This window comes from Psittacula echo (assembly GCF_963264785.1).
Source record: "Psittacula echo genome assembly, chromosome: 12".
NCBI classification, from domain to species: domain Eukaryota; kingdom Metazoa; phylum Chordata; class Aves; order Psittaciformes; family Psittacidae; genus Psittacula; species Psittacula echo.
The window spans coordinates 10,304,178-10,321,945 of record NC_137747.1 but is presented as its reverse complement, the minus strand read 5'-3'; the positions used below and the strand labels follow the sequence as shown (position 1 = coordinate 10,321,945).

Below are 17,768 nucleotides of genomic sequence, written 5' to 3'. Positions count from 1 at the left end.
TTGGCTGTTTAGTTCTTTTTAGGTTAATTGCATTTATGGGTTATTCTACTAGAACTACCAATTTTCTTTTTTTTTTTTTTTTAATAATACCAAGAACGTTTTTCTTTTTTCCAGTAACACAGAAAAATAGAGTAAGAAAGTATTTTTCTACCATATCCATTAACTGGTCTATACAGTGCTTTTGCAGCCACATATTCAATATTTTTGACTCGTGATGCGGGCAAACTGCCCCACAGAACTTCCAGGCTGTAATTCGTCTGTGACATCAAATTGATGTCTGGCCTCAGACAAGTCACTTGATGGCTTCTGGACTCCCAGTTTGCCTCCCTACAGCATGTCTACAATTAACCTGTGCTATCTATCTATGAGATTGCATTTGCTCTGACTCTTATGCTGACTGGAAAGATTTCTAGTTAGAAAGATGCATCGTATAACAGACACACATGGAGTGTATCTAGAAGCTGAAAAATTAATATAATCTCAAATCCCACCCTATTTCTGTAGTAGAACTGTATGGATTTTCTCAGATATGAACTTCATTAAGTGATTAAAGGTGGCGCTAAACCAAGTCCATTGGTCTGCAAAGGGTTAACATGCTCTAGTCATGGTAGGAAGTTTTTGTCAAGCGAAATTCCTTTGGAATATCATATTGGGAGTCTTCATCAAGGACTTTAGCAATAGGACAAGGGGTGATGGGTTTAAACTTAAACAGGGGAAGTTCAGGTTAGATATAAGGAAATCCTTTACTGTGAGGGTGGTGAGGCGCTGGCACAGGTTGCCCAAAGAACTGATAAATGCTCCATCCCTGGCAGTGTTGAAGGCCAGGTTGGACAGAGACTTGGGCAACATGGTTTGTTGTGAGGCATCCTTGCCCATGGCAGAGGGGGGTGGAATGAGATGATCTTAAGGTCCTTTCCAACCCAAACCATTCTATGATTCTGTACTGGGGAAAGGCACTTCTCAAACACATGAATTCATAGAGGGTTCTGTATTTTTTCGGCTTTGTTTCTGCTTGTGGTTTTGTTGTTGTCATTGTTTTTTTAATTGATCAAGGATCAAGAAAGGTTGAAAGCTTTTGTAACAATCTGTGCTTCAGTGTCTCATTTTCAATAGTGGGCAATCTATCATAGAATGGTTAATGTTGGAAAGGACCTTAAAGCTCCTCCAGCTCCAACCCCTGCCACGGGCAGAGACCCCTTCCACTGGAGCAGCTTGCTCCAAGCCCCTGTGTCCAACCTGGCCTTGAACACTGCCAGGGATGGGGCAGCCACAGCTTCTCTGGGCACCCTGTGCCAGTGCCTCAGCACCCTCACGGGGAAGAGCTTCTTCCGTATATCTAACCTGAATCTCCCTTGTTTCAGTTTGAACCCATTACCCCTTGTCCTGTCACTACACTGCCTACTGAAGGTCCCTCTCCAGCATCCTTGTAGGCCCCCTTCAGACACTGGAAGCTGCTCTGAGGTCTCCATGCAGCTTCTCTTCTCCAGGCTGAACAGCCCCAATATTCTCAGCCTGTCTTCATATGGGAGGTGCTCCAGCTCCTGATCATCCTTGTGGCCTTCTCTGGACTCACTCCAACAGCTCCATGTCCTTCTTATGCTGGGGACACCAGAACTGCACACTTCAAGTAGGGTCTCAATACTCAAATGGGTTTCATCATGATACCATCGAGCAATCCATAGCACTGCTTCAAGATATACCAGACCTAACACTACCATCTGTCCTCCACTGGTTATCTTTCTCCAACAGAGCATGAAAAAACACCTAGCTTCAAGCAACAAAACTGTAAATAACTGAGATACAAGATATGCAAGAAGATAATATGCAAGTCCAACAATGAAGATACTAGCCTTTTATTCATCAGCTGTCATACAGCATTTCCAGGATTAGGCATACACTTGCTCATGAGTTTTAATACTTCTTTCTGTACATCTTTTTAAAGCATTCTGGGAACTAGAGATCTCCCCCAGAAAAAGAGCAAGAACATGGTACAGCAGAACAGCCTCTTCAAACTTTTTACAAAGTCTTATCTAAATACAATATCTTTTTTGATTTATTTTTCAAATGAAAGATGAATTCCCTGAATGGATGATTTTTCTGTCTCTGAAAGTTGCCTGCATGAAAGATATGGCAGCTGTTCCTCTAAGTTGTCATTGTTTATTTTACTAGAGCATGTAAATCCAGCCTTATAATAAAATTACATTACAGAAGCTAAAAAGATGTACATGTTTGAAGGAACAATGTTTTAATTAACTTGCCTTGTGTCTTTCTAGCCCTGAAAATAGCAAATGTCAACTGGCAATCCAAACTAAATAAAGCTGCACACCATACCTCTGATTACAGCAGCACAGAAACAATCTTGCGGAGAGGTCAGGACTTCAACATCACTCTGAACCTCCGAACAACAGTGCAATCTGGGGACAACTTCACCTTTATTGCAAGCACAGGTAATTTCCCCACAACACTTACATCCAAGTCACTGCGGCTCCAAAACACAAGTGCCTTACAGCTATGTGGTCCATTCCTGAATCATTAAACTTTGTCCTGTATAAATTCAGGATTTGTTGTCCTTTTAGGCTTAGGAGCTCTCATTTTAAAGTTCCTCAAGTACCTCAAGGCAAAAGAAGGTTAAGGTAATAGTTAATAGAAAGGTAGGGGCCATTCTCATGATGATTCATGAGCATCACTCATTTTGTGATCATTCATTTTATGATCCCCAAACATTTTTACAACTCCACCTCTCTCAGATCACAGACCACCCACCCCCACTCCTAACTCTCTGCTTCACCTGCTGAAACCCTTGATTAACTTCATGTGTTCCCTATTATAACATCCGTATGACTCCATTCATAAACCGTATCTTCCCAAAAAAACTTCTCCAAAAAATTCTCCTGACAGCTATTAGCTCTTAATGAAATGTGCATTACAGTGTGTGACTCGTCCTGCCTGCATATTTTGTTTTCAGGACAAGAACCTCATCTAGAATGGTTATGGGTGTACTCACCTTCACTGGGTTGCGCATGTAACAGGTTACAGAGATCCTCTGGATCAGAGTGCAGCTAGTTTACATTGCATAAGCATTTGACCTGACACACCACAATCTCTCAGTGTAGTCATCAAAAAAATACAGAATTAAGATCATTACTGACTCCAAGTTTGTCACCTAAAGCTGTCATTCAGGATTGCTGTCCCTCTTCCCTCTGGCAGGACCATCTCCAGCAGAATCGCAGCAGACCAAAGCTGTATTTAACCTTTCTGAAGAGGGTGCCAGTGGCTGGAGTGCTACCCAAGAGCCCAGTGAGCCTGGCTGCATGAACTTCACAATATTCAGCCCAGCCAATGCTGTCATTGGACGATACAAACTCAAGCTCCATATTGTTTCTGGGAACAAGAGTTCTTCAACACTCCTGGGCCAATTTGTGCTACTCTTCAATCCCTGGTGTCCAAGTATGTTTTGATGTATCATATCCTTCAAACAACTCATTGCGTCTCAGTCAGGAAATCTGGGTGTCATGGTAAAGCGTGCAACTGACAGTCACAGCTACAGAAAGATATTTTTTTTTATTCAACATCAAGGATTATGTTTTTGCCCCTTCAGTGCTGCAGTGCATCAAAGATCCTGTCTTTTGCTTGTAGAGTAAGAAATCAGAGGCAGGAAATATTCCAAATATTTATTCTATATCCCCCCCCCCCCCCCAATACTCGCATTCAGTTATAAACCAAGCGGTATCTACCAATAAGACACATATTGAGATTAGTGAAGGGACAGGAGCATAGTCAGTCCCCCTTAAAGGAACTTCATGCTTATATTATTCACTCTGTAAATGATTATGGAGTTCCAAGTGTGAATGCACAGGCAGCCTGACCTGTTCTCTGAACTCCCCTTCAAGTGAGATTTTCACTTACAGCAAGATAACTTTGTTTTCAGTCAGTATGTCTCATTCTGCTTCTAGATGATGATGTCTATATGGCTAATGAAAAGGAGCGATGGGAGTATGTCCTGAATGAGAGTGGAATCATATTTCAGGGCCTGGAAAAATATATTCAACAAGAAGCTTGGAACTATGGACAGGTAAACAGCATCACCTATTTCAGAATGTTGAAAATAAGAACAGTATTAGGTAAACAGGCTCTTGAGAAGGGACAAAAATTATCTCATAGCATAAGAGTTCAGAATTCCTCTCTCACTTCTTATTTTCTTGCAGATACGTATCTCATTTATCGACACATTACAGCATCATCAGGATCATCTTCCCTGTCTGGCATGTGCCAATACCAAAATAAAAGAAACAAAGCATAACTTTCATTTTCTTTTGCCTATTACATAAAATGACAAAATTCTACTTGTTTCTTGACTGTTGTAAAGGACAAAGAAAAATATTACAGTATTAACCTCTAGGTATTGCAAGGCTAGTACATCTAAATATTTACAGAGTTGGTTCAATAATAGGGCAGAAGATACTAAAAGGATATCCCAAATCTACTCAACTGAAGTAACTCAAGTTGGGATATCTGAAAATCAGTTTGGCTTTCTAAGCATAACTGCTACAGTCATAGCTCCAGTCTATATGTAGTCACATTGCTATCCTGCAACTCGTTGGGACAGTCAAAACCATTCCTGACCACTTCATGACTCACTTTTGCACTAGCAGTTGTACACAGTGCTCCTCCTGATCACTGTGACTACTTTTACACTTTTACATTACTAAATGAAACAAGGCCAGACCTGCTTTCTGCCTTAAGAGGTCATGCAGCATCCTAGCCTGACTGCATCCATGCAGCACAGTACTTTGGCACCCTGGGCCCAACACAATGTCCCGGTGAATCTGATCCACAATAATTATTTTTGTGGATTTCTTTCCACTCAGATCATCTGATATAAGGTATAGACAGTCTATCAGCTTTTATAACATAAGGGTACCTGTGGGAGCATGACAGGATGTGCAAGAGTGAGAAGCCTGATGAGCCAGATCTGGAGTGGTCTTGTGTGTTCCACCAGGCCATGTAATGTCTTTGTGAATGCTAGCAATGGCCCCAAATCATGCTCAGAAATACGCTGTCTTTCAAATACTATGGAGGCTCAGCAGCATAATGCTTGTTTTCTTTGTGGCCCTATTTTCTTTAACAGTATAGAAAATTCCTATATTACCAACATCATCCTATTGTGCTAGGAGAAAGAAAGTAGGTGGGGAGTTCGTCCTTGGGTTGATTTATGAAATTAGCCTTTAATTTATTGATTGTTTTGATTTCAGTTTGAAGAGGATATCCTTGATATCTCTCTGGCTATACTGGATCGAAGCCTGAACCACCGCCAAGATCCAGCTGTTGATGTATCCAACCGAAACAATCCTATCTATGTGAGCAGGGTTGTCAGTGCTATGGTAAAGAGATCAATTAGTTACAGCTGTACAATGCACTTACTAACAAAACCCCCAATACTTTATGGTGAATTCCTTGATGTTTTATTGGAGTAGCTAACTTTTCTGCAAAAAAAAAGAAGAGACAAAATGGAGATATATTTTCAAAAACAACATAATCAAGAATAATAGAATGGTTTGGGGACCCTAAGGCTCATCCAGTTCCACCTCCCTGTCATGTGCAGGGACAGCTGCCACTAGACCAGGCTGCCCCAAGCCCCTTCCAACATGGCCTTGAACACTGCGAGGGATGGGGCAGCCACAGCTTCTCTGGGTAACCTGGGAACACACCTTTCACTAATTTTGAAAGCTTGTGTCCGTTCTGAAATCATTTGCTAAGTTTTTCAAACACCAAGAGAAGCATGAAATATTTTGGACAACCAGTGTTGGCATAGCTGCATTTCATGTGTGTATTCAGTATTCTTCACTTAAAGGGTATTTGTTCAGGAAGACCTGTATGTATTTCCTTGAACAGTTACATCTTCTCAACACACCCCCATCCTCACAAACATACTGCACAACTAGACCACTGAAAAGTTTTCCATTTTATAAAGAGTACATGCCTTACTACCACATTCCAACTGTTGCATGTGAGCAGACAAAATTCTATCTTGGATTCAAATACTATACCCCACCACTCAGCCAATGAGAAAGGTGGCACAAAGAGGGTCATTCCCTCTCTCCCTTCTTCTGTAAATGTTTTAATTCTCTCATGAGAAGGACTCTTTCAGGTTAACAGCAATGATGAAAAAGGAGTAGTGGAAGGGAAGTGGAATGGAAAATACTGCTCAGGAACCAACCCCCTGCAGTGGAGTGGAAGCGTGACCATCCTTCGAAAATGGTACAGGGGGAGATACAAACCTGTCCGGTATGGCCAATGCTGGGTCTTTGCAGGAGTAATGTGCACAGGTATACATGAAGGGGTGAAGAATACTATCAGAAAGGAAGCTTACTAGAATTTCTGTAGCTTTAACTTTGTGATGCTGAAGGTGTGACAGAGAGAGTGAAGAACCTATGCTTTCCATTCAGGAAGGGTTATTTTCTTCTATTTTAAACAGCCGTAAGTTGTAGAGTACTGCACCCCAGTTTTGTGAATCACCAAACAAAACGCAAAGCAGTTTGCAGGCTGAAAAGAGCAAGGTTTCCTGTTTCAAAGCTAGAGTTCAAATTAAAACCAGTGCTCTTCTATGTCCTCACAATGCCAATGTTGTGTCTTACCTACTCCTGACAAAAAAACAAACCACATTTCTGAGGACCTATAAAAGGAGCTGCATGTTGGGAAAAGTGTTTCATCTTCGCAGTTTGCATTCAGAGCTGCTCTGAGACAAGAGCCACTTCGGGGAAAATACAAAGAAAAATTAATGTAAATGAGTAATGTCTCAGACAGAAAGAAGAAAAAGAAGGCAACACAGAAACAAACACAGGGAGAAAATGGGAAAGAGAACAGGATGAAGAATGAAAGATTAAAATAAATGGGTGAATCTAACTCTTAAAAAGAACATGGCAGCTAAGAATGTCATGCTAGTGGAACTGTCTTCTAAGCAATTGTGCACAATGACACTGACTTGCATCATTATCTAAGAGGGAAGTTTCTGAAGGCTTGTTTCCCCACTGAAAACATATACACTAGACTGCTTTGCCTAAAAAAACCCAGAAAAATACTTTCTAAATGTCTGTATAATGGATTTACAGCACTTTCATGCTATTCTATATTACAGTTCTGCGATCCTTGGGAATACCTACTCGTGTTATTACAAACTTCAACTCTGCTCATGACAGGAATATAAATCTAAGTGTTGATAAGTACGTTGACATTTCTGGAAAGACCCTGCACTTGACCGAAGACAGTGTGTGGTAAATACAATTATTTCTTTTTCTTAGTATTTCTTCCATTATATTCTCCTCTAATTAAAAGATCATGCTCCTGAAAAACCACATGCTCCCAGTGGTATAAAACCCTATAACAAACAATCAGCAGAGTGTTCAGAAATGCAGCATGTGGTCAGTTTCAGCATTACGAAGAATTAGCAGGGGAGATACTTTGTACCACTGCTATTGAACATATAACTTGAAAATATAACTGCTAATTTTGTCTCTACTGTATGAAAGCTTAAAATAATAAAAAAACCCAAATTGAAGTGCCCAAAAATGGAACCAGCTGGTCCCTCGATTCCCAGAGCAGAGCACTCTCAGGAGCCGCAAAGTTTTAAACCCAGTTCCTGTGCTACATGCTGTTGAGTGTCTTAAGTCTTTCATGATTACCATTAGACATCCCTTGCACAGTACTGTGAGGTTACCAAAGTAAAAATGACACATTTAATGCAGCTGAGAAATAAATCCATCCCTTAGGAAGAACATGCCATTTCTTTCTAGACAGAAAATATCACACTGCACATGAGTTGTACTGCATGCGTAAGTGTTTCAGTCACTAAGCACACTATACTATGTGGACCAAATGGGCTATATGTGACATGAAGTTGAAAGCAACTGTGAAATAAATACCAGCAGATAGCAATGTGCACAGGAGACCTTTGGCTGTGAAGTATGTTGCTCTGGAATGTCCAGAATTCTTCAATACTTGACTCTGCAATGAATTATTTTCATTTTAACATTTTTCTCATAACATCCCAACATTCCTCAGAGATCTGAACGCAAAAAACTGGCAAAGAAGGCTAAAGAGGTACTCAAGAAAGGAGTTGGCAGCTGGTCTCTCCACAGAGTTTTCAATCACTCAACAAGGGTTATTTCATGCACTCTACCAGAAATGTACCAAATCTTTCAATATCAAATTAACTGTATGAATTAGAAATTCCCTGTTCTACCTCCCTTATAGGAATTTCCATGTTTGGAATGAAAGCTGGTTCATTAGAAGAGATCTTGGCTCTTTTTATGATGGATGGCAGGTTCTGGATGCAACGCCCCAGGAAAGGAGCAAAGGTAACACTGCTATAAATATAAAAAGCTGTAGATACTGTTACTCCTAAGGACTGGTTCTGAAACTTCAGGATAGCTCTCTTCCGTCTGCTCTCTGTAGATGTAGCATTAATTCAAGTGCAGAAGAAAAGTAATACTCACATCAGTCTCCAGTAAACGCTTTTCTGTCAGCCTCTGGATTGCCTACCAGCATGCAGTTCTTACTTTTTTTTTATCTTCTGCCTCCAGAAAAGCCAGCACATCTTAAGTTCATCTCTCTCACCCTTGCCTGTCTTAGCTCCTAACAGATTCATAAAATGACACAGAATAGCTAAGGTAAACCTTTAGAGTTAGTTTACTCCAACCCCCTGCTCAGCACAGGGTCAATTAGAAAAGGTTTCTCAGGACCCCCATCCAGTGGGGTTTTGAATATTTCATAGGACGGATACTCTACAAGCTCCCTGGGCAAACTGTTGCAGAGGTTGACCACCCTCACAGTAAAAGTTTTTTCTTTTGTTTAAATGGAATTTTCTATGTTTCAATTTCTGCCCACTGCTACTTGTCCTTTCACTTTATATTACTGAGGAGTCTGATTCTGTTCCCTTTACGTCCTTCCACCAGGTGTTTATACACATTGATAAGATTCCCCCAAGCCTTTCCTTCAGGTAAAACAGCCCCAGTTATCATCCCTTAATCTTTTTTGTGGCACTCTGAAGGACTTGCTCACATATGTCCGTATCTTTCCTGTACAAGGAGCCCAGAACTGGACACAGCACTCCAGATGTGGTCTCACCAGTGCTGAGTAGAAGGAAAGGATCATGCTCCTTGACCTGTTGGCAATGGTCTTCCTGATGTGGCCCTGGATCTTGTTGGCCTTCCTTGCTGCAAGGGCACACTGCTGTCATTAGACACATTTGCTGGCTGGCACTGGACAGATTTAGCAGCAAAACAAATTAAAACTCCTTTTAGTAAGATGCTAAGTAAAGATTTCAGAGCTTATAGTCACAGGTCTGAACCAAACAGTTTACATTAGAAAATAAAATATAGAATCATAGAATAGTTAGGGTTGGAAAGGACCTTAAGATTCCAACCCCCCTGCCATGGGCAGGGACACCTCACACTAAACCATGGCACCCAAGGCCTCATCCAACCTGGCCTTGAACACCGCCAGGGATGGAGCATTCACAGCTTCCCTGGGCAACCCATTCCAGTGCCTCACCACCCTCTCAGTAAAGAATTTCCTCCTTATATCCAATCTAAACTTCCCCTGTTTAAGTTTGAACCCATCACCCCTTGTCCTATCACTACAGTCCCTGATGCAGAGTCCCTCCCCAGCATCCTTGTAGGCCCCCTTCAGATACTGGAAGGCTGCTATGAGGTCTCCACGCAGCCTTCTCTTCTCCAGGCTGAACAGCCCCAACTTTCTCAGCCTGTCTCTGTACGGGAGGTGCTCCAGTCCTCTGATCATCCTCGTGGCCTCCTCTGCCCTTGTTCCAACAGTTCCATGTCCTTTTCATGTTGAGGACACCAGAACTGCACACAATGCTCCAAGTGAGGTCTCACGAGAGCAGAGTAGAGGGGCAGGATCACCTCCTTCGACCTGCTGGTCACGCTCCTCTTGATGCAGCCCAGGATGTGGTTGGCTTTCTGGGCTGTGAGTGCACACTGCAGCCGGCTCATGTTCATTTTCTCATCGACCAACACCCCCAAGTCCTTCTCCACAGGGCTGCTCTGAATCTCTTCTCTGCCCAACCTGTAGCAGTGCCTGGGATTGCTCATATATGCCCCATTACTCTATCCTGTATTTTACTGGACACTCTGGAATGGGTAGGAATATATAATATCCCTGTGGCATCCAACAACATGGCATATATATACAAGGCCACATGAAAGAAACTCCAAACTGTTCTTTGGTTCTGAAACCAAGTGACACAGAATGGCTTTTGTTCACAGCACTGAACTCCCCCTACCAGACCAAAATAACAGCACAACCTGCTGGGAACAAACCCTGTCCCATTCCCTGAATTCTTCACAGCCACTGTCTGAAAGATATCTCATTGACAAGGGAAGAAATAACCACACTAAGGAGCTTGCTAGCAAGCAAACAGTGTTGACAACCAATAGGCAGCACTTGGGTTCACACTTTGGCTCTAGTTTTTTTTTACTAATACAGACACAACTTATTTGATCTAGTTTGATTACCTCCATCAAAAGAATAATTTATTTGGCCATTTAAAACCCATCAAACTCCAGATAAAGTGCTTCTCATTCCCGACTACTGAGTTTACCAAACTTAGCTTCCTGGTTCTTCTCAATGCACATACAGCATTGATGGCTCGCATCTCATAAGTCTGACTACACTTCAGACTCGGTGCCCATCCTCTCCTTTCACAAAACAGCTTAGCATACAGCTTTGCAAGCTTTGGAGGGTTAGAATATTTCACACAGTACACATCATAAAAAGTATTAACTTCCTACACCTTAGTAGCCTTACGACCTCCTCTGTGCTCTTACCTTTTGATAGAAAATGCAAGTGGAATCTCTGGATATGCTGTTACCATAACAGACAGATGTAGAAACAAAGCACTTTATCAAAATGTGTCTTTGGAGTGACTACCTCTCCTTCTTGCTGTCAGCATGAGTATTTGTGTTCTTTTGCAACAGGCAGTCATTTAACTTCTCCCTCTCTCTAATACAGGCATATATCAGTGTGGTCCTGCCTCCACTAGAGCCATTAAGGAAGGGGACGTGAACCTGGATTATGACAGTTCATTTGTATTTGCAGCAGTGAATGCTGACTATGTTACTTGGATTCACTATAGCAACAAAAGAAAAGAGAGAATTTATTCCAATACTAGGAAGATTGGAAAATTTATCAGCACCAAAGCAGTGGGCACCAACTCCCGTGTGGATGTCACTGCTAATTACAAATACCCAGAAGGTAAATTCTTTATTACAGTTGTCTAGCCACTGATGGTCAGAAGTGAAAAGAATTTTGGCCTTCATTGGATTGAGCACTGACTTAATTTCTTTACTTCTGGAGCAAACGAATTGTGAATTTTCAAAGTTGCAGGGCTCACTGTCAGCTGATCATGACTCAATGCAGCTTTTGTGGCCCTTGATGAAATAGCAATGTATTCAATACAAAGTCAAAGCTACTTCTGTTAACATCCTGTCCCAGCTGTTCTGATCAGGTGGTGAGAATATTTCTGTTATGACATGCAGCAATAGCCACTTGGGAGAGTTCTTGCAAAAGGATTTTTTCACCCTTCTTAATTTCCGAGGAGATGGCAATTACAGCAGCTTATGAAGCACGGAGCTCTGTGAGCTCTTCCAGGCTCATAACTTCTAACAAGTGCCTATGATCAGCCAGCCGAAGCTGGCAGGCAGGTTTTACATTCCAGCCTTTATGGCCATGTACACTCATTTGCTTTTGTATGACAATTATTTAGGTTAGACCTCACTTTCTCCTCGTGTATATTTTTGCCCTCCTCAGATTTCCTAAACTGTATTTACTGGGAGCAATTATAGCTGCCTTGCACTATATACAACATTCACGAGACCTCTGACCATGTTATCTTTCAAAGCAGGATCCCGGAAAGAAAGGCAGGTGTATAAAAAGGCACTGAAGCTGCTTGGTGTGAGAAGCACTGGGAAAAAAACCAAAGTTAAAAGACACAGAAGACAATCTTCAGTAGCATGGAGACAAAATATGACACAGCCTGCACAAAATCCCAGTATCTCAGGGAAGCTGATCCTTGATGCGTCTCCTGTAATTGGCCAGGACATCCTCCTAACCTTCGCACTCAAGAACTTAATCTCAGATTTCAAGACCGTAAAGGTTAAACTGAGGGCTTCAGCCATTCTCTACACAAGAAAACATAAGGCAGAGATTTTGCAGTTGTCTAGGTCTATCAAACTTGGATCTGAAGAAGGTAATTTTAATTTTATTACAGCTTAAAACAAGACATAGCTTTGGTTTGTGGCCAAATCACATAGAAATAATGAATGGCTCAAGAAGTGCAGGACCTGTGGAGGTTAAGGCTATTCAGGGGAAGAGAAACATATGTATTTGCCCTGTCTTAACCATTTGCCTTTGAGCACTGTCAGCAAGGATACTGAGCTTTCATCTGACCCAGCACAGTCATTATTAGTTCTACATTAAGACCTTTTTTGATAAGATAGAACAACTACAAGACATACACAGGAGACTACTCAGATATCAGCTCCCCATAAGCAAAACATAAACACAGATTTAAGGAGGAAACATAAGCATACGTCTTTTGCAGCAGAACAGGAACTACCTTCAGATAGCAGCCTTTGCCCTGCTTTTATAGGGCCAGTGCTGAAAAATGAGACATGTAGAAGAAATGAATATAGCTACCCTCTGAAGCTAACACACACACATTGTAAGCCTTTCCACTGTTCCAGCAGTAGATTAACTTTTTTTCTCAATGTACTGAGATCCACAGCACACAGGCTGATGGCGCACACTCTTTAAGGCAGAGGCTGGACAGCTGCTTCAGCAAGGGCATTTAAACCAATCCACCTTCTCACTTTCGCCTTCTTTGCAAGAAAGGAGCATTAAATGCTCAGCTTCAGATAGATGAAAGAAAAACCAAACCCACCAGCAGGGGTTGCTATATATATCCATCCTCCAAACTGTCCAGCTACCAAACGGTACCTGGGAATTTAGCGTTTGTTGTGAATGTAAGTAAAAGTCACCCATAAGCATCATTCCTGTCTATGGGCTGTCACACTCACAAAAGGACAGACCCAGGGTGATAGCATCCTTGCTCCTTAAAATACAGATAGATGACAGATAGCTGGTACTTAGACACAGGAAAAAGAAGAGAGGGAAACCCTGTTTTTATTTACATTCCAGTGAAAAAGATTTCAATCAAGATCTCCTATTCCCAGTATAAAAATGCTCTGATGGATGACAGGAAGATCCTAGTGACTGCTGTGTGTGAAACCAAACAGGGAGCCTCGCTTCTAGTGGAGAAGGATATTGTACTTCAGCATCCTTTTCTCACCATCAAGGTAAAAGCTAGTTCCCTTTGTGTCCCTGTAGAGATACGTTGAGAAGAACTAGAATCCTTACTCCATTTACTCCTCATGGAAAGGAGTGTGGGAAGTGAAATCATGCCTGAGGGTGATTTGATCTTGTTGCTCTAGTAACAAGCCATATGATACAAGTGAAATGAAATACACTAAAGAAAAGCAAACTATTCCAAGACATAGCTGTGCTATGGCATTCTTCCCAGTGCTTGTTGATATGGCACTGATAAAAGTTCTCAGTGTTACGAGGGTTACAAGGTAAGATTATCTCCAGAGAAACAGACACAGAGAGGGAAACAGAGACACAGAGATTTAGTTCACATCTAGGACTCCACTGTTGTCAGGGAAGTCTAATTATTCTCTTCCAGTTTATTTAGGAATCATGGTTTTTACAAAAGAAATCTACTTAACTGATAATACCTGGGGCTGGGGCTGTGAGGCTTCGTATTACAAATCCTCTAAAAAGTGTTGGTCAATGAGAAAATGAACATGAGCCGGCTGCAGTGTGCGCTCGCAGCCCAGAAAGCCAACTGTATCCTGGGCTGCATCAAGAGGAGCGTGACCAGCAGGTCAAAGGAGGTGATCCTGCCCCTCTACTCTGCTCTCGTGAGACCTCACTTGGAGTATTGTGTGCAGTTCTGGTGTCCTCAACATAAAAAGGACATGGAACTGTTGGAACAAGGGCAGAGGAGGCCACGAGGATGATCAGGGGACTGGAGCACCTCCCGTATGGAGACAGGCTGAGAAAGTTGGGGCTGTTCAGCCTGGAGAAGAGAAGGCTGCGTGGAGACCTCATAGCAGCCTTCCAGTATCTGAAGGGGGCCTACAAGGATGCTGGGGATGGACTCTTCATCAGGGACTGTAGTGACAGGACAAGGGGTAACGGGTTCAAACTTAAACAGGGGAAGTTTAGATTGGATATAAGGAAGAAGTTCTTTACTGTGAGGGTGGTGAGGCACTGGAATGGGTTGCCCAGGGAGGTTGTGAATGCTCCATCCTTGGCGGTGTTCAAGGCCAGGTTGGATGAGGCCTTGGGTGATATGGTTTAGTGTGGGGTGTCCCTGCCCATTGCAGGGGGTTGGAACTGGATGATCTCAAGGTCCTTTCCAACCCTAACTGTTCTATGATTCTATGATTCTTTTACCTTATCAGGAAAAGGGGCACTTTTCACCTTGTAACATCTTCTCAAATGATGAATAATTAGAACCAGAGGCTATTTTTTTTCCTTACTTCCTTAAGACAGATGCGTGACAGATGTTGTACAATGGATAAAAAGCAATTTTTAGTCTAAATAGCCTAACTTCTTTTGGACAGCTCAGCACATTCACATGCTGCATCAGACATGGGATTGAATGCCGTCTGTCTACTGTACTGTAAACAACATACAGGGAGTATGATAATTTGTGGAGTCTTTCAGAGCTCCAGACTAGATTAGCTATCCCAAACCACTGTCAGTAGCACATGGGAAAAGCAAAGTTACGCAGGGGAACAAAAGGCTGGATTTTTATAGGTCTGGTGATTTCTGAATACCAAGTTTTAGTGAGACTTTGTAAAAAGATTTCTATGCTGTATCATGCAAATAAGAGTCATCTTATATAAGGCAGGCACCTGAATTAAATTACTTCAATTCAGTGACTACGTTTCAAGAAGGGTTTGTGTTTCTGTTGATTGAAACTTCCATATAAACATACACTCAACAATGGAGAAAGGCAACTGGGGTGTTGGACTTCTCCATTATGTTAATTAACATTAATACTCGCATTCTCATTATGTTCTCAGTCTGGTAAGTATCATACACTGTGTTATACTCAACACCATACACTGACCTAGCTAAAAAGTTAGGACTAGGCTGACTAAATCAGCCAGCCACACTGGGTTCAAACCTGAACTCTGATGCCCCAAAATAGGTACATATATTAATTCTTGGCTCTTTCCTGTCCAGGAGACCCTAAGAGAAGGTAAGTAGTTTGAAAAAAAAAAAAAACCATGAGAAAGAAGTGCGACTTGAGAAATGCCGTGGCTGAGCAGAAAGTTTTCTCTCTCTAGGTCCTTGGTCCAACAGTGGTACACAAGGCTGTTAATGTGCAGGTCACATTTACCAACCCACTGCCTGAAGTGGTGACAGACTGTGTCCTGAGAGCAGAAGGTAGCGGCTTGCTCAAAGAGCAACTCAGAATCAAGTACGTAAATGCTACATGGCTAATAACTTCTTCACTTTTGTGGGAAATCTGGAATAAAAGTGGGGTTTTTTTAAGAATCAGCCAACCTCCTGAGTTTTGTTTGCACCAACCTTGGACAAAATACCACCACATCACTACTCTGCATATACTACTTGGAGTTCTTTACACCTCCTTTGCCAAACCTTGAATTACAGAATGCTCAGGAAGTAGAGAGACAGCCTGCTTCTAATGACAGCATGTAACTCAACACTCCTGTAGTTAGTGGCTGAATTACTTAAAGGGCAAAAGTTTTAAAACTTCTTTTCTTTTTGTGGTTTGCAGAAGGAAAATCAAACAATCCTTGAAGGATAAGGGAAAAAATGGTATCTTTTTTCCTTCAGATATTAAATTACTAAAGAGCCAGGACATACACTGTAATGAAATGTCTTAAAAATGTGTCCACTGCTATCATACCAATTTACCATACACTACACTGTACAGAAACTGTTCTCCCATCTCCTCCATGGTTATTATTTTTAAAACATTTTTTAAAGTCTTCAGAATTTTTATGTTGGGGAAGTTTCACAAAGAAACCGTGAGGGGAAAACAAAAAAAAGATGGCAAAAGTGGGATAATGATACAAATCACTAAGGCTTCATTTACGTTGAATACAAAATTCAGGCCTAGATTGTGACCTTGAACCTTAAAATTTGCCTTTCCAGCATTGGGTTTGCTCAGCTTCAATACCTCCTTAGAGCAAAGAGGTCCTTTTTCCCCACGCTCTCCGTTTTCTGGTGCTAATATCACTCTCCTTGGTGTTGGACAGCCAAGAGCCTTTCAAACTATGTACATAAAATAAACAGGTAATTATATTTACCACACCAAATTACAGCATGAGCATATCTACAGTACTATAAATGTTGTGAGTGTTCAGGGTAATATACAGTTGGTTTTGAGCTCTTCTAAAGATAATCCTTCTGATCATTCCTGAGGTGCTCAATACATTTTGCCCTCATGATATAACTCTTAATCCCCTACGACAGGTTGAGAACTGCAACTATTCCACCACATTCATTCCAGCTTAATTCCTCAAGGATAGTCTTGTGGGGACTGTGAACATGGAAGGTTATGTCCACCTGTGCTAGGAGCATGCAAACACAGCAGCCTCTGACTCTTCCCTTCCATACTGTCCTAGATTTGTAGACTCAGTAAGAATTTTTCACGTGCTTTAACTTACAACTGTATTCTTTCTTTCAGTGTGGCAAGAATGGATCCCATGGAGAGCTCAACAGTCCAATTTGAAATCATACCCTACAGCAGTGGCACAAGGCAGCTTCAGGTGGACTTGGTCTGCATCCATTTTTCAGACATTAAGGGGTTTGTGATGCTTGATGTGGCTCCTGCTCAGTGACATCACCTGTACATCAGTACAGTTTTGGCTCTGTTTATGAGACTGATGTAGCGTTCATACATTATTCTGACTGGCAGCTCAGAAGCACAGACTACTCAGCCAAAGCAAAGTGACACAATATGAACAGAAATTAAGAAAAAGGTACTAGACATTATACTCATAAAGACAATGTCATCTTTTTCATTCCCTAACCTGTTTTATGGTCCTTCATGAATAGAATTCCTAGTGGAAATCATTACATAATTTAACTTGAAGGAGAGGATCAAGTGTGATGGTTTTCAGCATTAGAGCCTGTAGCAATGATAACAGCTAGTTTTTCAAGCAACATCATTTAAAATCACTGTTGTGTAGGCTTCATTGAACACAACTTAAATATAATCACTAAATATAAGTTTTATTCAGTAATAGCCAAAATACTATCCAAATAGCTGACATAATTCAATTCTAGAATTAAATTTGTTATTTCATTTAATTATTAGGAGGAAAATGCAGCAATAAGATATGACAGCGTTACAACAGAACTCTTCTTATGACTGAAAAAATTAGAAGCTATTTAATAAGCAATACTCTTTGATTCACAGTTGTCCTATTCAGATCATGACTTAAACATGAGATAAATCATAAATAATTAAATGCTTGGCAAAGATGTGACTGGGAGTAACAGTACAAAAGCAGATAAAAGAAATAAGTCCTTGATTAAGGAGTGGCAAGTACTAGAGTATCTGAAATAGTAACAGGCTGGAATAGCTGTTCCAGAAAACAGAAGTTAAGCAGAACATCATCAAACAGTAAAAATGTGACCTGTCA

General features: G+C 41.3%; 1 protein-coding gene across 1 annotated transcript; it reads left to right on the top strand.

Moving 5' to 3' along the window:
• Positions 1-2,233: 2,233 nt before the first annotated feature.
• On the top strand, positions 2,234-16,961 carry LOC308226294 (protein-glutamine gamma-glutamyltransferase 6-like; the record flags this gene model as incomplete). The annotated part of the gene is made up of 12 exons (XM_080627921.1): positions 2,234-2,447; positions 3,208-3,447; positions 3,954-4,072; positions 5,253-5,381; positions 6,149-6,326; positions 7,136-7,271; positions 8,251-8,354; positions 11,029-11,271; positions 11,921-12,265; positions 13,216-13,373; positions 15,438-15,571; positions 16,808-16,961. Coding segments are annotated over 12 exons (2,154 nt in total), but the record flags the coding sequence as incomplete, so codon positions are not given.
• Between the last annotated feature and the right edge of the window lie 807 nt (positions 16,962-17,768).